Genomic DNA, 25,977 nt, shown 5'->3' with positions numbered 1-25,977 from the left:
GGTGGTACGACGTTCCTGGTCTCCGCCCGGGATGTCCTCCACTCCCCGGTCATTGTCATGGTTGGCGTCCAGTTCCGGTTCCCCGCCATGGAGGTCGCTCCGGCTCCAATCCCCGCCAGGGGCTTTACTCAGCCTCCCGTCAGCACCGAGGGCGTGGCTCCGTTCCGGATCCTCCTGCAAGGTGTTGTCCCATGCCGGCTCTCCGCAGAGGATGCTCACCAGGCCTCCGTTGCTCCCAGGCGTCTAAGGAGGCCTTCCTCGGAGTGCCCTGGCCCGCCTGGCATAGGTGGGTTTTGGGGCGTCAGGTGTCGCCCCTGGAGGGGGGGGTACTGTCAGGGATTCACCCTGCCACGCCCCCCTCTGTAGCTGTCAGGGATTCACCCTGCCACGCCCCCGTCTGTAGCTGTCAGAGACTCACCCTGCCACGCCCCCCTCGATAGCAGTCACACTGCTTCCCAAGATTACCGACAGCTGTGGCTCATGAAAGATCAGACTACATAAACTCACGTTCTTGAGTCACAGGCTGTCGGTCGTTATATTGTCAAGCTGGACAATCGCGTGGCTGCTCGACCGCCGGCTGTATATGCGAATTCCACTTCCGACTTGGATTACTCATTGCCGAAGGCTTTATGGATTATGCTTGGGACATTCGAACTCATAGCGGACAACGCGTATCGAGCGGATGTCTTTGTTTGTTGTTTTCAACGGCTTATGAGTGTTTTTGTGTTGTACGGTTGTTGAAATAAAAGGACAATGATCGGACTATATCGGCTTCCGCGTCTGCAGCCTGACAGGCTTTTTACAGCCTTGACATTTTTGAGTGCTTTATGGATCGGAACATTGTAGAATATGCAGCGGCAGGCGTTTCCTGTATGTGGAACATGTTCTCCTTACCCTCCAGTGAATATAGAAGAGTAGATGTGGTGAAAAAAAAGATCTAGGGCATGGAGCCATGGTGGTGGAGTTAGTGTTTGGAGGTGGAGGTGGTGGTCAAAAGAGTGATATTGTTCAGGGTTCAGTGACATTAGTAATGCCTTAATATATTCTTTTTTTTTTCATCTCAAATACAAATGAATGAAGATCACTGTAGAAGAAGCTGCAATTGTCATCTAGCTAGATACCTTCATCTATACATGTTTTTTTCACCTCATGACTGGTTGCTGCTGGTGATTAACGTCCTCCTGCTGAAGGTTCATCACCTGCCTTTTGGAAAACTGTTTCTCCCTCTGATGTTTCCACAGAGCACATGGCGGCATGTAAACTTTTAAATAAAAATCGTTTAATTAAAAAAAGAAAAATCATTAACATTTTTCTGGACTTTTATTTAGATAAACAATTTGACACCATTAATGTTTTTGAGTAAATATAAAATATATTTACTGCATAAAAATAAATGGGGCGTGGCCTTCAATTTGGCAAGTGTATATATATTTTTACATTTTTATTTATTTAGTTAAATTCTTTTTTTTTTAAATAAATTAGTAATATTTTTTTAATGCAACATGTAGTAAGTCAAATAAATGCAAATAAATAAATAAATAAATAATAATAAAAAAAATGTATTTAAAGTTTACAAAATTGTATAAAATTTTTATAAAATTTTTTTAATTAAAATTATTATATTTTTCTTTTTTTTATATATTTATTATATATATATATATATATATATATATATATATATATATATATATATATATATATATATATATATATTTTTTTTTTTTTTTTTTTTCATTTTATTATTATTGGTATTGTTTTTTTTATTGTAATAAAAAATAATTTTTTTGATTGAAAGCAATATTTAGTTTGTGCACGTTAGATACAATTTTTTGATTCTTTTATTTTATTTTTGCTGATATTTAAGGAGGTTTGAAAACAAGCTACTCTAGCTAACTAACATAATGTATGTGACGATGTAATTAACTGTATATATAAACATGTATAATATGTATGAAAACCAAATTATTTCCAAATTTCCAAATATAATTAATGAGCCCCTGTAAGTTAGTTCGATCCCAAAGCAGAGGTTCGCGTCCCAAACCGCATTCTATGGAGTAAACATTCTGTTGATTTTCACAGCCAGTGAACATCTCGCTTGATCTTGAGCAAGCTAATTACGCTCTCGGATATGTTATACATTAGCATGCTAGTTAGCTACATGTGAAGAAAAAAAAAACATAGAAAAAAATTCCAGCCACGCTCTGTTATTTTTTGTGAACATTCTGGTTGAAGTTCACCTCGATTTCCTGGTTACAATGTGAAAGAAACTGGCTAACGGGAGTGAAACCTGTCCTTTGCCCTTCTGCTACATTGCTTTCCTTTTCATTAGCGCTTGATCTGAGTGCTGCACTTTATCAGGGGTCTCACCCACATCAGCGTGGCAACAGGGTCAAAAAAAGTAAACGTTCTGGCCAAGCGCTTACTCATTGGCACCTCTGTAAAGCAGAGGTGAACTCGGGGTCGCATTAATATTTAATAACGCTTCATCCTACACGCTAATCAAAGCATTTGATGTTCGGCTCAGCATCAGCCTCAGAGGGAAAGGTCGCGACCCCGGTGCAATCGCTAGATAACAAACGATTATTGAAATGAATCCAGCTAAGGAGGACGCACCGCTCCTGTCCGGCTCTTGTGCAAACAACCTGCACATGCTCCTGAAACCAACTCTCTGTAATAACATTTCACTTTATTACACCAAACAGATTATTTTCGTAAGTTTGTGGACACCTGAGCATAAGATTGCCAAGTGATTTCTTTTTAAACATCTCATTTCACATTCAGTCGCGATATACTGGTGTAGTAACCTTATCTTTTGGGAAGATGTTCCACTACATTTTTGTGGCGATCAATTCAGCCACAAGGGTGTTAGTAAAGGCAGGTACTGATGTAGGTGAGAAGGTGAGGAGACCTGGGGTGCAGTCAGCGTTAGTCCAGTATCTACATGGAGTTTGGGTCTCCTAGATCAAGATGACAATGGAGACTCCTTTGGCAAATGGTACGAAAAGCAACAGGAAATTTCCGCAATGAAACGATTCAGGCAAGTGGGAGCTCAGAGTGTATGTTGGACTTCTGATAGGATGGTCATGAGTTCAAATCTCTGCAAGTAAATAACCCTCATTTGGTCAGGTATTTTATATTATTGTTGTAACGGAGTTTGTTAAACGCTTTTTTTGAAAATCATATTTCAAACAAATAATTTTGGGGAGCTGGAAGCTTATTGGTTAAGGCATTGGACTTTGGATTTGAAGGTTGTGAGTTTAAATCCCTGCACCAGCAAGACTCTTAACCCTCAACTGCTCAGTTATTTAAAAATATCATTGTAAGGGAGTTCATCAAATGTCTTCAATGTACTGTAAATTGTGAACTTGAGCACCCTGATTCAAGCTTTGGTTTAAGGGTTGTGAGTTCATATCCCAGTCACACCAAGCTGTCACACCTGGGCCCCTGAACAAGGCCCTTAATCGTTTCAGTTGTATGAATGAGATAAAATGTAAGTCGCTCTGGATAAGGATGTAATGTTCGCGTGTGCTTGCTGTGTGTTTTCAGACTCAGCAAGGGTCAAGCGGGCATCGACATCAATAACGTGAGCTCCAGGTCCGTCCTCACCGTGAGCAACATCACCGAGGATCGCTACGGCAACTACACCTGTGTGGCTACCAACAAGCTGGGCGTGGCCAATGCCACTGTGTCTCTTATGCGTAAGTGACTCTAATCTAACAATTCTTTTAGCTCCCTGTTCCCTGCTGTTTGCCTCCCATTTAGCTCAGGGTTGCATTTCCTGGTTTGCATTCGTGTCCATATTCACCATCTCCTGTGCATTGCTTGTGTAATCAGGTAAGAAGGAAAGAGGCGACGTTGTTCCATGTGTGTGTATGTGTGTGCGTGTGTGCGTGTGTGCGTGTGCGCTGATATTCGTGGAGGGTTTTCTTTGATTAGAAGGTTTCCGAAAGCGAGACGAATGAGACACTGGACTCAGCCGGCTTGAAAGCAGGCAGACGGAAAGAGACACTCGGGTTCCGTAGTTTTAAACAAAGCACATCAAAGCGACGAGCGAGCCGGAGAAAGCTTTCCAGTCCTTTCCCGAAGACAGGACGCAGGGGCTGTGATTCGAGAAAGAGGCCAAAAGGCTCCCGCTTCGTCGTCTTCTTCCACTTCTTCCACTTCCTCACATCTCGTCTCATACTGCCCTCGTCCTCCTCCTCCTTCTTCTTTCTCTCGTTTTGTCTCCAAACTGCTGTGCTACTCTTTATCATGAGCGCTAATGAAAAGAAAAGCCATTGCGCTGTCGTCCTAATGAGAAATGGCAAGCAATTCCTGCACAACACACACTGCCGCATTTGTGCAAATTACAAATCCGAGAGGCAGCCATCATTACCTCGTGCCAAATTGCCGCTATAATATCAGTCAATAGGTATCGATGGAGCCGACGTGGAAGCAGACCAGTGTTAATATTTAATACAGCCTCAAACCCAGGCTCGCGGCTCGAGCGCAAATCTAAGCTCGGTGCAATATTTAATGTAGCAGGGTTAGAAAGCATGAGCCGACCTGCGACGGGGCAAAGGCAGCGACCCTGCTGTGTGCTAGACATCAAATCCGTCAGGTGATGTAATGAGGTTTCTACTCAGCTTATTGTGTAATCTTTAGCAGAAACTGTGACCACACCCACTATTCAACACTTACCGGACACTCACACAGAACGACTTACAATCATACCATAAGTATATTCCCATGAGCCTTTCTCAAGGAAACTCACAACCTTTTGTACAGAAGGCCAACCTCTTAACACTGAGCTACCCCCACCAGCTCTTACTGAAATGTATTAGCGACGAGTCGTTCATGAACGATTCGCTGATTTTGAACGAGTCTTTAAAGTGACTCAGATGAACGAGTCGTCTCAACGAGTGAGTCGTTCATTTTCTACCCGATGCACATGAGCAAAGCATCGCAAAATCCCAGTAGGTCGTGTCCAGGAAACAGAATTGAGTCATTCATTTCATGAGTTAGAGTCGCTCGAAACTATAGACATTGGTGCATGTAGATGTGTTGAAGATCTGATTCTTGAATTAGAAAATAGAAAATTTTATTTTATTTCTGATCAAAGGAAAAAAATTAACTAAACGACTGAAAAAAATTATTCGTTCATTTTATTGAATGAGACTCAAAGAACCGAGTCACTAGAATGACCCGATCTTCCCATTATTAGAATGTAAGCTGCACCCACAATAGACCTCACACAGATACTGTGACCAAATCCAGCATTGGCCACACCCACCAGCTCCTGCTTAAACATCGGCCACACCCACTAGCTCCTGCTTAAACATCGGCCACACCAACTGTAAACTACACTCATTGACTCCTAGAGAAACTGTTAATACACCTGTTATTAACCACACCCACCAGGTTGCTTGGAAACTGACCACACCCACTAGCTCTTATAGAAGCATTGGCCACACCCACTAGGTCTTAATAAAATATTTACCACACCCACCGCATGTGCAAGCCCACCCAATATTAAACCAACTCTTTTAGATCCTACTGACCACCTCCACACCCACCAGCTCCTTCAAAAGCTGTGACCAAGAACTGCATGTTAACTTTAACCACGCCCACTTTCTTACTTTTTTGCCATACATGCTTTCTCTTTCTTCTCTGTCTATTCTTTCTTTCTTTCTTCTATCTCTTTTCATTTTTCTTCATGCCTGAACTTCACAGGAGAATAAAAAGAGCATAAAGAACCTCTCCTCCGCGGCCTCGTTTCTTTTTCCGCGAGTTATCTGAGCGAGAAATGGCCCTCGGAATAAAGCTCTAGTGACTCGAGCAAGAGGACACTCCGTCCAATCCACCATGCTAATCAATCACCAGGGTTGTCATGGTTACCTCGCTGTTGCCGCGGCCCCGGGAGCGCGGGATGCAGGCGTGGCGGTCGCAGGGCAGGGACGTGAAAAGGAGCAATGAAATAGACGGTGAAATCGAACATCTGCGATGTGAATTTATTCTTATGAATGTCATTTTTTTTTTGTTCAGAAGGGTCACTCGTACTCTGAATAACTTTCCGGCACGTCGCATCTATCTTACCCCCGCGAGCTCCGCCCCCGTTTCTATTCCTGTTTCCACATCAATCATGCATCCGATTGGCCCTGACTGCACTCAGCTGCACTCAGCTGCCTTTTCCACCCTCCAGCATGCCGTTACTCATAAAAGAGAGCTGCCAAGTCCTGATTGCACACCATTTATGTCCCAACAGTTCAAAGCTGTGTGCTGGACAAAAGGATCCATAATTTAGTCAGAACCTCCTAAACCTAAAACCAATTACCATTCAGTTACTATCTGTCTGTCTGTCTGTCCGACCGTTTTTTTGTTTTTTTTTCTTCCATCTGTCTTCCTTTCTTTCTTAGGTGAAGTAGATGTGTTGGTGTTTTGTAGATTGGTGATGTGTTGCGGTTTCTCAGACAGAGATGATGAACAGCGGGTCGGCAGACGCTCGTCTTTCTCATTGATTCCTTTCTCATATTGCAGCGTGGTGGTTTTGAAGGCTGAGTTTCATTGACTGGAACTCCAGCGAAGACTTTACTGCTCACAGGGGACCGGGCTGCCTGAAAAAACGGCAGCGCGCAGTGCCGAGAAGCTGGTCTTAAGGTCTGGGTTATAAACACCTGGTGGCCAACATTAACGAGGCATAGCTGCAAAACAGAACCTGAAGAAACAGAGGCTTTCACTGAAGAGATACAAGCTTCAACACATGGGTCCAACTCAGCATTTTCAGCACTACTGGAGTTCTAATGATGCGCATGAACTAGTCTTAGATACGTCTTCTTACACAGGACCTTCACATTTACCCAGACTCCATCTTTCTGTAAGAGAAACCAATGGAATATAAACTGCCCTTTCTCCCCCCACACAATACATCTACCAGTTCTCAACCCACACTCTTTAAGCTACTCATTTCCCCCCACACTCTACAAACTACCTGTGCTTCACCTATTTCTCACACACGCTCCACAAACTACCCGTCCTCCACCCATTCCCCACCCACATTTTACAAACTACCCATCCTCCACCCATTCCCCACCCACATTTTACAAACTACTCATCCTCCACCCATTCCCCACCCACATTTTACAAACTACCCATCCACTACCCACACACTACATATTCTATACACTACCGACACACTACATATTCTACACAATACATATTCTATACACTACCCACACACTACATATTCTACACACTACCCACACAATACATATTCTATACACTACCCACACACTACATATTCTACACACTACCCACACAGGACATATTCTATACACTACCCACACACTACATATTCTACACACTACCCACAATACATATTCTACGCACTACATATTCTACACACTACCCACACACTACATATTCTATACACTACCCACACACTACATATTCTACACACTACCCACACAATACATATTCTACACACTACCCACACACTACATATTCTATACACTGCCCACACACTACATATTCTATACACTACCCACACAATACATATTCTACACACTACCCACACACTACATATTCTATACACTACCCACACACTACATATTCTATACACTACCCACACAATACATATTCTACACACTACCCACACACTACATATTCTATACACTACCCACACAATACATATTCTACACAATACATATTCTATACACTACCCACACACTACATATTCTTCACACTACCCACACACTACATATTCTATACACTACCCACACACTACACATTCTATACACTACCCACACACTACATATTCTATACACTACCCACACAATACATATTCTACACAATACATATTCTATACACTACCCACACACTACATATTCTACACACTACCCACACAATACATATTCTACACACTACCCACACACTACATATTCTACACACTACCCACACAGGACATATTCTATACACTACCCACACACTACATATTCTACACACTACCCACAATACATATTCTACGCACTACATATTCTACACACTACCCACACACTACATATTCTATACACTACCCACACAATACATATTCTATACACTACCCACACACTACATATTCTACACACTACCCACACAGGACATATTCTATACACTACCCACACACTACATATTCTACACACTACCCACAATACATATTCTACGCACTACATATTCTACACACTACCCACACACTACATATTCTATACACTACCCACACACTACATATTCTACACACTACCCACACAATACATATTCTACACACTACCCACACACTACATATTCTATACACTGCCCACACACTACATATTCTATACACTACCCACACAATACATATTCTACACACTACCCACACACTACATATTCTATACACTACCCACACACTACATATTCTATACACTACCCACACAATACATATTCTACACACTACCCACACACTACATATTCTATACACTACCCACACAATACATATTCTACACAATACATATTCTATACACTACCCACACACTACATATTCTTCACACTACCCACACACTACATATTCTATACACTACCCACACACTACACATTCTATACACTACCCACACACTACATATTCTATACACTACCCACACAATACATATTCTACACAATACATATTCTATACACTACCCACACACTACATATTCTACACACTACCCACACAATACATATTCTACACACTACCCACACACTACATATTCTACACACTACCCACACAATACATATTCTACACACTACCCACACACTTCATATTCTACACACTACCCACAGACTACATATTCGACACACTACCCACACAATACATATTCTACACACTACATATTTTACACACTACCCACACACTACATATTCTACACACTACCCACACACTACATATTCTTTACACTACCCACACACTACACATTCTATACACTACCCACACACTACATATTCTATACACTACCCACACAATACATATTCTACACAATACATATTCTATACACTACCCACACACTACATATTCTACACACTACCCACACAATACATATTCTACACACTCCCCACACACTACATATTCTACACACTACCCACACAATACATATTCTACACACTACCCACACACTACATATTCTATACACTACCCACACACTACATATTCTATACACTACCCACACACTACATATACTACACACTACCCACACAATACATATTCTACACACTACATATTCTACACACTACCCACACACTACATATTCTACACACTACCCACACACTACATATTCTACACACCACCCACAGACTACATATTCTATACACTACCCACACAATACATATTCTACACACCACATATTCTACACACTACCCACACAATACATATTCTACAAACTACCCACACACTACATATTCTACACACTACCCACACACTACATATTCTACACACTACCCACACAATACATATTCTACACTCTACATATTCTACACACTACCCACACTCTACATATTCGACACACTACCCACACAAAACATATTCTACACACTACCCACACACTACATATTCTACACACTACCCACACACTACATATTCTATACACTACCCACACAATACATATTCTACACAATACATTTTCTATACACTACCCACACACTACATATTCTACACACTACCCACACACTACATATTCTATACACTACCCACACAATACATATTCTACACAATACATATTCTATACACTACCCACACACTACATATTCTACACACTACCCACACACTACATATTCTATACACTACCCACACACTACATATTCTACACACTACCCACACACTACATATTCTACACACTATCCACACACTACATATTCTATACACTACCCACACAATACATATTCTACACAATACATATTCTACACACTATCCACACACTACACATTCTACACACTACCCACACAATACATATTCTACACACTACCCACACACTACATATTCTATACACTACCCACACAATACATATTCTACACACTACATATTCTACACACTACCCACACACTACATATTCTATACACTACCCACACACTACATATTCTACACACTACCCACACACTCCATATTCTATACACTACCCACACACTACACATTCTACACACTACCCACACAATACATATTCTACACAATACATATTCTACACAATACGTATTCTATACACTACCCACACACTACATATTCTACACACTACCCACACACTCCATATTCTATACACTACCCACACACTACACATTCTACACACTACCCACACAATACATATTCTTCACAATACATATTCTACACACTACCCACACACTACATGTTCTACACACTACCCACACACTACATATTCTACACACTACCCACACACTACATATTCTATACATTACCCACACACTACATATTCCACACACTACCCACACACTACATATTCTATACACTACCCACACACTACATATTCTACACACTACCCACACACTACATATTCTACACACTATCCACACACTACATATTCTACACACTACCCACACAATACATATTCTACACAATACATATTCTACACACTATCCACACACTACATATTCTACACACTACCCACACAATACATATTCTACACACTACCCACACACTACATATTCTATACACTACCCACACAATACATATTCTACACACTACATATTCTACACACTACCCACACAATACATATTATATACACTACCCACACACTACATATTCTATACACTACCCACACAATACATATTCTACACAATACATATTCTATACACTTCCCACACACTGCATATTCTACACACTACCCACACACTCCATATTCTATACACTACCCACACACTACACATTCTACACACTACCCACACAATACATATTCTACACAATATATATTCTACACAATACATATTCTATACACTACCCACACACTACATATTCTACACACTACCCACACACTCCATATTCTATACACTACCCACATACTACACATTCTACACAATACATATTCTACACAATACATATTCTACACACTACCCACACACTACATGTTCTACACACTACCCACACACTACATATTCTACACACTACCCACACACTACATATTCTATACATTACCCACACAATACATATTCTACACAATATATATTCTACACAATACATATTCTATACACTACCCACACACTACATATTCTACACACTACCCACACACTCCATATTCTATACACTACCCACATACTACACATTCTACACAATACATATTCTACACAATACATATTCTACACACTACCCACACACTACATATTCTATACACTACCGACACACTACATATTCTACACAATACATATTCTATACACTACCCACACACTACATATTCTACACACTACCCACACAATACATATTCTATACACTACCCACACACTACATATTCTACACACTACCCACACAGGACATATTCTATACACTACCCACACACTACATATTCTACACACTACCCACAATACATATTCTACGCACTACATATTCTACACACTACCCACACACTACATATTCTATACACTACCCACACACTACATATTCTACACACTACCCACACAATACATATTCTACACACTACCCACACACTACATATTCTATACACTGCCCACACACTACATATTCTATACACTACCCACACAATACATATTCTACACACTACCCACACACTACATATTCTATACACTACCCACACACTACATATTCTATACACTACCCACACAATACATATTCTACACACTACCCACACACTACATATTCTATACACTACCCACACAATACATATTCTACACAATACATATTCTATACACTACCCACACACTACATATTCTTCACACTACCCACACACTACATATTCTATACACTACCCACACACTACACATTCTATACACTACCCACACACTACATATTCTATACACTACCCACACAATACATATTCTACACAATACATATTCTATACACTACCCACACACTACATATTCTACACACTACCCACACAATACATATTCTACACACTACCCACACACTACATATTCTACACACTACCCACACAGGACATATTCTATACACTACCCACACACTACATATTCTACACACTACCCACAATACATATTCTACGCACTACATATTCTACACACTACCCACACACTACATATTCTATACACTACCCACACAATACATATTCTATACACTACTACATATTCTACACACTACCCACACAGGACATATTCTATACACTACCCACACACTACATATTCTACACACTACCCACAATACATATTCTACGCACTACATATTCTACACACTACCCACACACTACATATTCTATACACTACCCACACACTACATATTCTACACACTACCCACACAATACATATTCTACACACTACCCACACACTACATATTCTATACACTGCCCACACACTACATATTCTATACACTACCCACACAATACATATTCTACACACTACCCACACACTACATATTCTATACACTACCCACACACTACATATTCTATACACTACCCACACAATACATATTCTACACACTACCCACACACTACATATTCTATACACTACCCACACAATACATATTCTACACAATACATATTCTATACACTACCCACACACTACATATTCTTCACACTACCCACACACTACATATTCTATACACTACCCACACACTACACATTCTATACACTACCCACACACTACATATTCTATACACTACCCACACAATACATATTCTACACAATACATATTCTATACACTACCCACACACTACATATTCTACACACTACCCACACAATACATATTCTACACACTACCCACACACTACATATTCTACACACTACCCACACAATACATATTCTACACACTACCCACACACTTCATATTCTACACACTACCCACAGACTACATATTCGACACACTACCCACACAATACATATTCTACACACTACATATTTTACACACTACCCACACACTACATATTCTACACACTACCCACACACTACATATTCTTTACACTACCCACACACTACACATTCTATACACTACCCACACACTACATATTCTATACACTACCCACACAATACATATTCTACACAATACATATTCTATACACTACCCACACACTACATATTCTACACACTACCCACACAATACATATTCTACACACTCCCCACACACTACATATTCTACACACTACCCACACAATACATATTCTACACACTACCCACACACTACATATTCTATACACTACCCACACACTACATATTCTATACACTACCCACACACTACATATACTACACACTACCCACACAATACATATTCTACACACTACATATTCTACACACTACCCACACACTACATATTCTACACACTACCCACACACTACATATTCTACACACCACCCACAGACTACATATTCTATACACTACCCACACAATACATATTCTACACACCACATATTCTACACACTACCCACACAATACATATTCTACAAACTACCCACACACTACATATTCTACACACTACCCACACACTACATATTCTACACACTACCCACACAATACATATTCTACACTCTACATATTCTACACACTACCCACACTCTACATATTCGACACACTACCCACACAAAACATATTCTACACACTACCCACACACTACATATTCTACACACTACCCACACACTACATATTCTATACACTACCCACACAATACATATTCTACACAATACATTTTCTATACACTACCCACACACTACATATTCTACACACTACCCACACACTACATATTCTATACACTACCCACACAATACATATTCTACACAATACATATTCTATACACTACCCACACACTACATATTCTACACACTACCCACACACTACATATTCTATACACTACCCACACACTACATATTCTACACACTACCCACACACTACATATTCTACACACTATCCACACACTACATATTCTATACACTACCCACACAATACATATTCTACACAATACATATTCTACACACTATCCACACACTACACATTCTACACACTACCCACACAATACATATTCTACACACTACCCACACACTACATATTCTATACACTACCCACACAATACATATTCTACACACTACATATTCTACACACTACCCACACACTACATATTCTATACACTACCCACACACTACATATTCTACACACTACCCACACACTCCATATTCTATACACTACCCACACACTACACATTCTACACACTACCCACACAATACATATTCTACACAATACATATTCTACACAATACGTATTCTATACACTACCCACACACTACATATTCTACACACTACCCACACACTCCATATTCTATACACTACCCACACACTACACATTCTACACACTACCCACACAATACATATTCTTCACAATACATATTCTACACACTACCCACACACTACATGTTCTACACACTACCCACACACTACATATTCTACACACTACCCACACACTACATATTCTATACATTACCCACACACTACATATTCCACACACTACCCACACACTACATATTCTATACACTACCCACACACTACATATTCTACACACTACCCACACACTACATATTCTACACACTATCCACACACTACATATTCTACACACTACCCACACAATACATATTCTACACAATACATATTCTACACACTATCCACACACTACATATTCTACACACTACCCACACAATACATATTCTACACACTACCCACACACTACATATTCTATACACTACCCACACAATACATATTCTACACACTACATATTCTACACACTACCCACACAATACATATTATATACACTACCCACACACTACATATTCTATACACTACCCACACAATACATATTCTACACAATACATATTCTATACACTTCCCACACACTGCATATTCTACACACTACCCACACACTCCATATTCTATACACTACCCACACACTACACATTCTACACACTACCCACACAATACATATTCTACACAATATATATTCTACACAATACATATTCTATACACTACCCACACACTACATATTCTACACACTACCCACACACTCCATATTCTATACACTACCCACATACTACACATTCTACACAATACATATTCTACACAATACATATTCTACACACTACCCACACACTACATGTTCTACACACTACCCACACACTACATATTCTACACACTACCCACACACTACATATTCTATACATTACCCACACACTACATATTCTACACACTACCCACACACTACATATTCTATACACTACCCACACACTACATATTCTACACATTACCCACACAATACATATTCTGCACAATACATATTCTACACACTACCCACACACTACATATTCTATACACTACCCACACAATACATATTTAACACACTACATATTCTACACACTACCCACAAACTACATATTCTACACACTACCCACAGACAACATTTTTTACACACTACATATTCTACACACTACACTTTCTACACACTACCCACACACTACATGTTCCACAGACAACCCACACACTACATATTCTACACACTACCCACACACTACATTTTGTATGCACTACCCACACACTACATTTTCTACACACTACCCACACAATACAGATTCTATACATTTCCCACACACCAAACACACTCTGCACTTACCTTTCAGCATACAAACTTCACACTACACACAGTACACACCACCAGCTTTCTACACAGTTGATACCTTCTCATGCTTGACACACTTCCCATCACACTTCTGTCATATTCTAATGCAGGATGCTTTAACTATTTGCATGCACGCAGCACAGAAAACTCCTATTTTATCTTTGCAATTTATGCCTCTATGAATTGTGTAGAAGCAGCAAAATGTCTCACCTTGCTGCTTGCTGTGGAAAAATATTCAATGTTATTTTCTAGTGAGATGCAATTCCCTGCTCTGTAATGTGTTTAGCCTTTTTTCCCCTTGCACTCGCGAGCAGATCGTCCGCATACACACCAAGCTGCTCTCACTGCAATGTAGCCTGGTTTATGATGCTTCACAATGTGGCCCGCTTTATTAGTAAATCCATATTAGTAGGGATTGTGTGGTACTTAGTGTGTGTGTGTGTGTGTGTGTGTGTGTGTGTGTGTGTGTGTGTGTGTGTGTGTGTGTGTGTGTGTGCATTTGTTTTATTGTACACTGAGACCTGTTCACATGTATATGGACATTTTTTAAAACAAATTTTTTGCATTAAATGATAGAGGTCATGTCGGGGGGTGCGGTGTGTGTGTGTGTGTGTGTGTGTGTGGGGGGGGGGGGGGGCAGTGTCATGGTGGGGCAAAATTTATGGGGCAAAAATATTTACTTTTAAGCATTTCATTTATAAATACAGTCTATTCATCCATCTAAGTTTGGTGGTGCGGGGATTTAAACTCATGACCTTCTGATTAAGAACTCAGTTAATCACCACTGAGCTTCCACTTCCCTCATCATATGCACCCACATACCTTTGATACTTAACACACATTGTGGGTATGATGGTGTTGATTTGTGGAATTAGGGAAGGAGGAACAAGGGAAGATAGAGGGAGGAATGATAAAAGGATGAGGGGGCAAAGGAAGGAAGGAAGAAAGGAAGAGACAAGGAAAAATAGCTGGAGAAAGTATAAAAGGAATGAGGGGCAAAGAAAGGAAGTAAGGAAGATAGGGAGGAAGCAAGAAACGAGGTGAGATGGGAGGAGAGGGGTGCAAGGGGGCAGAGAGAGGTATTAAGATAGAAGGAAGGAAGGAAGGAAGGAAGGAAGGAAGGAAGGAAGGAAGGAAGGAAGGAAGGAAGAATTAAGGTGTGGGTGACAGTGGGAGGGAGGAAGGAAGGAAGGAAGGAAGGAAGGAAGGAAGGAAGGAAGGAAGGAAGGAAGGAAGGAAGAATTAAGGTGTGGGCGACAGTGGGAGGGAGGGAGGGAGGGAGGGAGTTAGGAAGGAAGGAAGGAAGGAAGGAAGGAAGGAAGGAAGGAAGGAAGGAAGGAAGGAAGGAAGGAAGGAAGGAAGGAAGGAAGGAAGGATTCTACAACAGGGACAGAAGGCAGGAAGGAAGAAATGATAGATGAAACAAGGGGAGACTGAGGAAGAAAGGAAGGAAGGAAAGAAGAAAGGGTGGAAGAAAGAAAAGGTGGAACAAGGGCAGACCAAGGAAGGAAAGATCAAGGGGAGAGAAAGGGAGGGTAGAAGGAAGGAAGGAAGGAAGGAACGAGGGGAGATGGAGTGAGGTAGGAAGGAAAGAAGGAACAAGGGGAGAACAAAGGGAGGAGGGTAATAAGGGATGAAGAAAGGAGGAAAAGAAGTAGGGAACAAGGCTGACAGAGGATGGGAAGGAAGGAAGGAAGGACACACACACACACACACACACACACACACACAATCTATAAAAATGGCTTCAAAAACCCACCAAAGCGGACGTTTATATACATATATAAACTGTGTTTATTTGCAGTCTGTAAATTTCCACTCTACTCCTTTTTTTAACAGCTTCTTTCCCCTAATCGTGTTTTACACCAGGGCTAATTTCGGCTGCGGTCTCGCTTCTCTTCCTCCAGACGGTGTTTATTCCAGTTAGTGTGAAGCTGTGCTCTTTCTGTACGCTAGTGTGCAAAACATGTACAGTACTTTTGATTAAAATAGGAGTCATCTAACACACACACACACATGCACACACACACACACACACACACACACACACACGCAGTGCTCCAATGGCAGCTCGTTTACATGTCTAAGTGTTGTGAATTAAAAATAACTCCCGTGATGACGCTTTATAAAACAGTGTTCCATGTTCCGTGGCTGAAGGTGATTATTATCTGAAACAACAAGACCTCCGGGAGTGTGGAGATCGAACCGAGCATCGCATCGTTCTGCATGTCGATCACATCGCGTCTATCACTGCTGCCTTTTCACAATCGATAATTCAGTGATCTCTTTTCCCACCTGGGTGTTCACCTGGTTTCTCACGGGGCAAAGGATCAGGACGGGACACAGCAAGTTTGCTTTGAGGAGAGCGAGTGGGTGCCAATACTTTTGATCTGGACATGTATCGATGTTATGAGTGACGGAGGCAAAGATGCTAAAAAGTCAGTTATGATACTGATTCTTAATGGATTAATGTTGTGGGATAAGGAATTGAAGGTGGAAAGAAAGATAGAATGGATGGAAGGGAAAGAGGAAGGAAGGGAAAGAAAGGAAAGAACAAGGGGACAGAAGGAAAGTAGGAAGGAATGAACGAACAAAGGGTACTTGGGAATGGAAGGAAGGAAGGAAAGAAGGAAGTAAGGAATGAGGGGGCAGAAGAAGAGAAGAAGGGAAAGAAGAAAGGAATAGGGGGACAGAAGGAAGAAAGGCAGAAGAAACAATACAGATGGGGTCAGAGGAAGGAAGGAAGGAAGGAAGGAAGGAAGGAAGGAAGGAAGGAAGGAAGGAGAAGGCAGAACAAGAGAAAGAAGGAAAGAATGAGGGCACAGAAGAAGAGAAGAAGGGAAAAAAGGAAGAAATACAGGAAAACAAGGAGGAAAGAAGGAAGGAACAATAGAAAGGCAGAGAAAGGAAGGAAGGAAGGAAGGAAGGAAGGAAGGAAGGAAGGAAGGAAGGAAGGAATGAGAAGGCAGAACAAGAGAAAGAAGGAAGGAATGAGGCGGACAGAGGAAGGGAAAGAAAGAAGAAAAGTGGATGAGGTTGTTGTTGGAGGCAGTGGGGGGAGATGTGGGTGTTGGGAGAACTTGGGGATGAAACTCCAGCCTGATGTTGGATTAAGTGGTGGTAGATGAATCTCCAGAGTGGTGCTGGATAAAACGAAGTTCAGGGAGATGAAACTACAGGCTGATGTTGGAGGAGGTTCAGGGAGATGAATCTTCACGTGTTCATGTACAACAGTAACTATTAAACCTCAGTAAATAATTACGTCTCTCATCTGGAAACTGTGTGTGTGTGTGTGTGTGTGTGTGTGTGTGTGTGTGTGTGTGTGTGTGTGTGTGTGTGTGCCTGCATAAATTGAACCTATTTTTTTTTTCATGCCATTGAACCCAAGTGTCTGATGTGGACTTTCAGAATTCAGGCATCCAAACATCCAAACTGACCAGAATCTTTTCAAAACGACCACAAAATAATCCAAAATAAACCCCAGCAGATTAGCTTCATGCGCTAGTGCTTCACATTCCCGATCTCCATGCATGCTAATTTCTTTTCCTTTACATATTTGGCTTTGGTTTGCTTTCTTTCTTTCTTTCTTTCTTTCTTTCTTTCTTTCTTTCTTTCTTTCTTTCTTTCTTTCTTTCTTTCTTTCTTTCTTTTATTGTCAGGTTTTCCTGATAATATATGAATGTCTTTTCTTTTTTCTTCCTTCTCTCCTCTGTTTTTCTGTAGCTCTTATTGAACCTACGACTAGCGCTGCCGTGACTAGCACTGTCTCGACTAGCGCTGTCTCAAGTCCAGGTCAGTATATCAGTCATCTCGCTGTGCAGAGCAAAAATAAAAAAGTAAGGCTTTTTTAAGAAGGCTACACTAAGCGGAAAAAAAAACCTCTTCCTCGCTCATGTGTCTTGTTTTATGATTGGCCAGAAGGAAGGAAGCAGAAGCAATTGTAATCCCAGGAATGAGAAGGAAGGTAAGGAGAAGGGAAGTATGAGAGGGAGGAACAAGGGTAGGCAGGAATTGGAGGAAATGAGGGAGGGAGGGAGAGAGGAAGGAAGAAGGAAGGAAGGAAGGAACAAGGGGTCATCAAAAGAAGGACGTATAGAAGGATGGAAGCAAAGCGGGAAAGAAGTATGGAAGAAAGTATGAAAAGAAAGGAAGGAAAAAAACAAGAGGAAAAAAGGAGGAAAAGAGGAAGGAAGGAAGGAAGGAAGGAAGGAAGGAAGGAAGGAAGGAAGGAAGGAAGGAAGGAAGGAAGGAAGGACAGAACAGGGTGGGCAGAATAAGGAAGAAATAAAATAAGGAAACAGAGGAATGGAAAAATGAAAGGATAAAGGGGGCAAATAGAGGAAGGAAGGAAGGAAGGAAGGAAGGAAGGAAGGAAGGAAGGAAGGAAGGAAGGAAGGAAGGAAGGAAGGAAGGAAGGAAGGACAGAACAGGGTGGGCAGAATAAGGAAGAAAAAAAAATAAGGAAACAGAGAAATTAAAAAATGGAAGGATAAAGGGGGCAGATAGAAGAAGGAAGGAAGGAAGGAAGGAAGGAAGGAAGGAAGGAAGGAAGGAAGGAAGGAAGGAAGGAAACAGAGGAAGGAAAAAGCAAAGGAAAAAGGGTGGGGAATGGAGGAAGGATTAAAGGAAGGAGACAGAGGAAGAAAGGAAGGAGAGATGAAATGTAGTGAAAAGAGGAAGGAAGGAAGGAAGGAAGGAAGGAAGGAAGGAAGGAAGGAAGGAAGGAGGAGACAAAGGAAGGTAAGGAATGGGAGAATGAAGGTGGTGAAAAGAAGGAAGGAAGGCAGTAAGTAACAACATGGTGTCAAAAAGAGAGAGAAATGAATTAGGGGGACAGAAGGAAGGAAGGAAGGAAGGAAGGAAGGAAGGAAGGAAGGAAGGAAGGAAGGAAGGAAGGAAAAAAAGGAGAAGACAGAGAGATACAGTGCACATAAAGAGTTGTTGGAAGTAAAAGTCCTGGCTAGCATCATCATAAGTCCAGGTCAGTATATCAGTCATCGCTGTGCTGAGCAGAAACATTAGGAGTTTATCAAAAAGCGAGAGCAAACCCCACCCCTTCTCAGTGGTGTCTTCTGATTGGCCGGGACCCCCTCTGTGGCGTACGGCTTTGTGTTGTCTTCTTCACGAGATCTTTATGGTTGGTTTTGGTTGCCCTGCGCTGTAATGGTGCTGTGATGTGTAACGCTGGTGCACAACATCCGACTGCTTGTCTCCGGCTTCCCTTCCTCATCCTCTGCTTCAGTGCGGTCTGCATGACGGCCAGGACATCGGCCATGCGCCTCCTTTTTTTCTCGTCTGCGCAGCCATTTTCTTCGAGCAGTGCGACCTCGCCGCCTCTGAACTCTCTCTCCACTGTGTTGTATTTCTTTCTTTTAGTGTTGTGTTAATCTCGTTTTTTTTGGCCAGGAATGGGTGTGTGTGTGTGTGTGTGTGTGTGTGTGTGTGTGTGTGTGTGTGTGTGTGTGTGTGTGTGTGTGTGTGTGTTGTAAAGGGATCTTCTCCAAAAGCTTGTTCCATAATGTAATCTCTCACACGGGTTACATTGCTTCCCCTGAACGCTTCCTTGTTCAGCGCATTCAGCATCAATGCATCAACATACCGGTAACGTGGTTATGTGTCATGTGCACGTAGCTACACTGTGTGTGTGTGTGTGTGTGTGTGTGTGTGTGTGTCTGTGTGTGTGTGTGTGTTCTACACTTCCACCACCAAGAATAACAAAAGTATCCTCACTTGTCGTAAAAAAAGCAAAGAATCGGTGCATAATTATATGTTGGTCTTTATTTATTTATTTATTTAATGTTATAGGAGAAGAATCTCCATAAAATCTGATGTATTAAAGAACAGTGTGCACTTTTTATCTATTTTTGGTTACATTTAAGGTTTCCGACCTCCCCCACGAAGAGTTGGTTCCCTCGCCAGGTTCTCTTTTATCCCTCTTTTTTTTAGTTCCCCAATACCACACCCCTGTGAGTTGGTTGTATCCCCTAAAAATATTGCTGACCAATCAGATTCCAGATGCAATCATAAGGTCAGAACATCAGCTATAAACCAGTGACAGGAGCAGTGATGAACATTAGCTTTGGCACCTGGAAGTTACTAGAGAGCAAAGCAAAGTGTTGAATGCAGGAAAAATGGGCAAGTGTAAGGACCTGAGCCACAAATAATGTAATGGCTAGACGACCGGGTCATTGTGTCTCCATGATGGAAGTTCTTGAAGGGTTTATGTCTGTCTGCAGTGGTTTGAACGAAACGAAGCGAAAGTGCTTCAAGACTTGAGATCTGGGGACTCAGAGGCAGGAACATGGACACATTTATTTACATATTTATGCAACATTTTTTATTACCGTGAATTTTTTTCTCAGGAGGTCAGAGTGCAGGGTCAGCCATGATACAGCACCCCTGGATCACAGAGGGTTGAGGGCCTTGCTTAAGGGCCCAAAAGTGGCAGCTTGGCAATACCGGGTCTTGAACCCTGACCTTCCAATTAGTAATATAAATCTTCAACTACTGAGCTTGCACTTCTCTTGGGCTGAGATGTTGGTGAGATGTTGGTGAGATGGTAAGAAGCATTAGTGGTTAATACATTGGACTCTCGATCTGATGGTCATGATTTTAAATACCAACTTCACCAAGCTCCAGTCTGGTGTTGGATTAAGTGGAGTTGAAGTGGATGAGATGTAACTCCAGTCTGGTGTTGGATTAAGTGGAGTTGAAGTGGATGAGATGTAACTCCAGTCTGGTGTTGGATTAAGTTAAAGTGAGGTGGAGGGAGAAGAAGCTCCAGTCTGGTGTTGGATGAGAGTGAAGTCAATAGGAATGAGATGAACCTCCAGACTGGTTTTGGATGAAATTATACGATTTTAACCTGTGATCCTCCAATCAGAACTCCAACATCATATCCACTGAGCTGCCACGTCTCCGGTTTTAGAGATCTCCATGCTCCAATCTCACACCCGATTCCAGGAGGTATTAGCAGGTCCTCTTACTCGGTTCTCTCCTCCTGTCTGTTTTGCTTGAAATGGATCTAATTAGCTCTGGGATCCTCGTTCCTCTAGTGGGGATCGCTCCTCAGTTCTCAGTTCTTAACTCTGATTTGACTTAAGGCTTGCAGAACAAATGACAATTTCATGGTCCAGCAGCGGCAGCGATGATATCAATCAGCGAGATAAACCAGCTTTCACGTTCCTACTGTTCTTGTTTGGTTTCCAGCTCCAAATTATATTTATAGGTCATTTCGCAGTGGTGGAGAAGTGCGTGACTGGGAAAAGAGAGAGAGAGAGAGAGAGAGAGAGAGAGAGAGAGAGAGAGAGAGAGAGAGAGAGAGAGAACGAGTGACGACGGGTATTAGGTTTCTGGAAACACTTGTGCATTGCAGTCGACAGAGTATGTAAACGAATTAGATGATGCTTAATTATCTTCAAACAGCATCCAATCAGAGAAGGGAGGGGCCGAGTGGGATCGGGGGGGGATTAGAAATCAAGTATCACACGAGATGAAACCTCAGCAGCAGTTTTTTTTTTTTTTTTCCAGAAACCTTGTTAGGTAACACATCTGTCCAGTTTGTAGCACAGCTGTCCAGGTGACACAGTTTGTGTTGGTTGAAGTGGAGATGAAGTAGAGGGTGATGATGCTCCAGGCTGGTGCTGGAGAAAGTGGAGATGTAGTAGAGGAAGATGATGCTCCAGGCTGGTGCTGGAGGAAGTGGAGATGTAGTAGAGGAAGATGATGCTCCAAGCTGGTGCTGGAGGAAGTGGAGATGAAACTGCAATCTGATGTTGGATGACATGGAGGAAGATGAAGCTCCAGATTGGTGTTGGATAAAGTGAAAGTCAAGTTGAGGGAGATAAGGCTCCAGGCTGTTTTCTGATGAAGTAGAAGTAGATGAATCTCCAGTTTGTTGTTGGTTGAAGTGGAGAGAGATAATTATCCAGGCTGGTGTCGGGTAAAGCAGAGGGAGATGAAGGTTTAGCCTGGTGTTGGATGAAGTGGAGATGAAACTGCAATCTGATGTTGGATGACATGAAGGAAGATGAAGCTCCTGATTGGTGTTGGATAAAGTGAAAGTCAAGTTGAGGGAGATAAGGCTCCAGGCTGTTTTTGGATGAAGTAGAAGTAGATGAATCTCCAGTTTGTTGTTGGTTGAAGTGGAGAGAGATAATTATCCAGGCTGGTGTCGGGTAAAGCAGAGGGAGATGAAGGTTTAGCCTGGTGTTGGATGAAGTGGAGGGAGATGAAGTTCCAGTCTAATCTTGGATGAAGTGGAGAGAGATAAAGTTCAAGTCTGGTGTTGGATGAAGTGGAGAGAGAAAAAGCTCCAGTTTGGTGTTGGATGAAGTGAAGGGGGGATGAAGCTCCAGTCTGGTGTTGGATGAAGTGGAGGTGAAGTGAAGCTAGATTAAGCTCCAGTTTGGTGTTGGATGGAGTGGAGGTAAGGTGGAGCAAGATTAAGCTCCAGTTTGGTGTTGGATGGAGTGGAAAGAGATAATTATCCAGGCTGGTGTTTGATAAAATTAAGGTAAAGAGGAGGAAGATGAAGCTGCAGGCTGGTTTTAGATGAAGTTAAAGTGAAGTGAAGGGCGATGAATCTCCAGGCAGGTGCTAGAGGAAGTGGAGATGAAACTGATGTTGGATGGCATGGTGGTAGATCAAGCTCCTGTTTGGTGTTAGAGGAAATTGGGGAGAGATGGTGGTTGAAGTGCACAAAACCAGCTGCATGCACATATGCTATACATGGTTTGGAGTAGAAGATCTTGAGTGTTTATTATAACAGCAAATCTTATAGTCAAGTGTCCACAAACTTTTGTGACCCATTATAGCAATTAAGGAGCCGGTAATGTAGATCTGCATAATAAAATATTTATGTACTACTTATGAAGTGTAATGAACGCCTAATGTGCTGGAGATACTTTTCAGATCTCCAGGTAATGATTATTGTTAGGCAAAAAAAAATTTTACGGAGCTGAGACCATCCATCATTCGGTCGTGCCGTGATATTAAATTCCCAATTTAAAGTCCGCTGCAGTCGAGTATGAAGCGAGTAGGAGTGCGAAGAGTAGGAAGCTTCACCAACTTCATTTAACAGACACTGTGCAATAAAACAGAGCTGTGAGCTATTTTTAGATCAGATACTCATCTGTGTGTGAACTGAATTAGGTCTTTTTTTCCCCCCTCCCCTTCTTCATTCTGCTGAAAGCTACACAGAAAGAAATGAGTTTTACCAATAAAAACGACTTCCGCAATCTTCTGCATGTGGCGTGAAATGACGGATACGCAGCTCGCATTCCTCTGCTACGCCTTTAATCTAAAGCACTGCTCCACGCTTCCTATCCTCTGGGATCAGGCCTCGCATTTCTTATTCCGTCTCAGCTTCGAACACACCTGAGTCAGGTAATAAATACTGCAGGATTAGGATCATCAGGCTCGCACGTGTCAGGAACTAGAACACGGGAAGACCGTGGTTCCCCCCCCGAGGACACCACCGAGAACCTCGGCCAGAAATCCAACACCTGCCTGCTGTATTCTTTTCTATAAGAGACATTGTCCCAGGCACTGTATTTTTGCTGAGCTTTTTATTTCGAAACATTTGTTTACAGGAGAGTGTTCATAAGACTGTCATAAGCAATTCAAGACAATTGACATAAGTTACGTAGACATACATAGTACCTCAAGTGGATTTTACCCCCAGACCTTTAGTGGTTTTCTACCACCGATCAATCCACCTCATAATACCATCAGTGTCGCAGACAGGAAACAGTTTGAACTCAATTCCACACGTCTCCTTTCACTGTAGCCACGCCGGCACCACCCGCATACATCATCTCCAGCAGAAGCATCGATATTCATCACCTTGGGTTTTTTCCTGTCGATTTGTGGGTTTTTTTTTTTTCAAATTCTATGAGAAAACTTTCCTCATGATGTCCAGCTTTTCTTAAAAACGTCCTCCTTGTAAAAGTCCTTGTAAGTGTATCTGCGACCAAATCGATTTCTGCTTCTCGGTCAGCCATTGTGGAATGAAACTGTGCAAAGATTGTGCAGAAGATAAGACATGTCAGAAGATAAAACTTTGTGAAAAGTCAAGTGTTATAACAACCTTATGTCAACAAATCAAAACCCGACTCGGGTGAAATGTCGAACGCAGACGTCACCTTTGTGTAGGTTTTTGTCAGGACATTGTACGAAAACCAGCCCATTA

General features: G+C 41.6%; 2 protein-coding genes and 1 long non-coding RNA gene across 3 annotated transcripts in view; 2 read left to right on the top strand and 1 right to left on the bottom strand.

The window, feature by feature from the left end:
• LOC310739254 overlaps positions 1-25,977 on the bottom strand; it is a 430,707-nt gene that overhangs the window by 213,028 nt on the left and 191,702 nt on the right. The window lies entirely within an intron of this gene.
• The window catches only part of LOC310737268 (craniofacial development protein 2-like), a gene marked incomplete at its 3' end in the record, with an annotated part of 390,247 nt that overhangs the window by 173,534 nt on the left and 190,736 nt on the right, over positions 1-25,977 (top strand). The gene's annotated exons all lie outside the window — the stretch shown is intronic.
• negr1 (neuronal growth regulator 1) overlaps positions 1-25,977 on the top strand; it is a 197,736-nt gene that overhangs the window by 129,548 nt on the left and 42,211 nt on the right. Inside the window, exon 6 of the mRNA XM_083563892.1 lies at positions 3,547-3,698. Within this exon, the coding sequence (XP_083420018.1) occupies positions 3,547-3,698 (152 nt within the window). The remainder of the gene's footprint in view (positions 1-3,546; positions 3,699-25,977) is intronic.

Source organism: Silurus aristotelis (genome assembly GCF_946808225.1).
Source record: "Silurus aristotelis genome assembly, chromosome: 2".
NCBI classification, from domain to species: domain Eukaryota; kingdom Metazoa; phylum Chordata; class Actinopteri; order Siluriformes; family Siluridae; genus Silurus; species Silurus aristotelis.
Note: the sequence above shows the minus strand (reverse complement) of the source record. Positions and strands in the feature narration are given on the sequence as shown.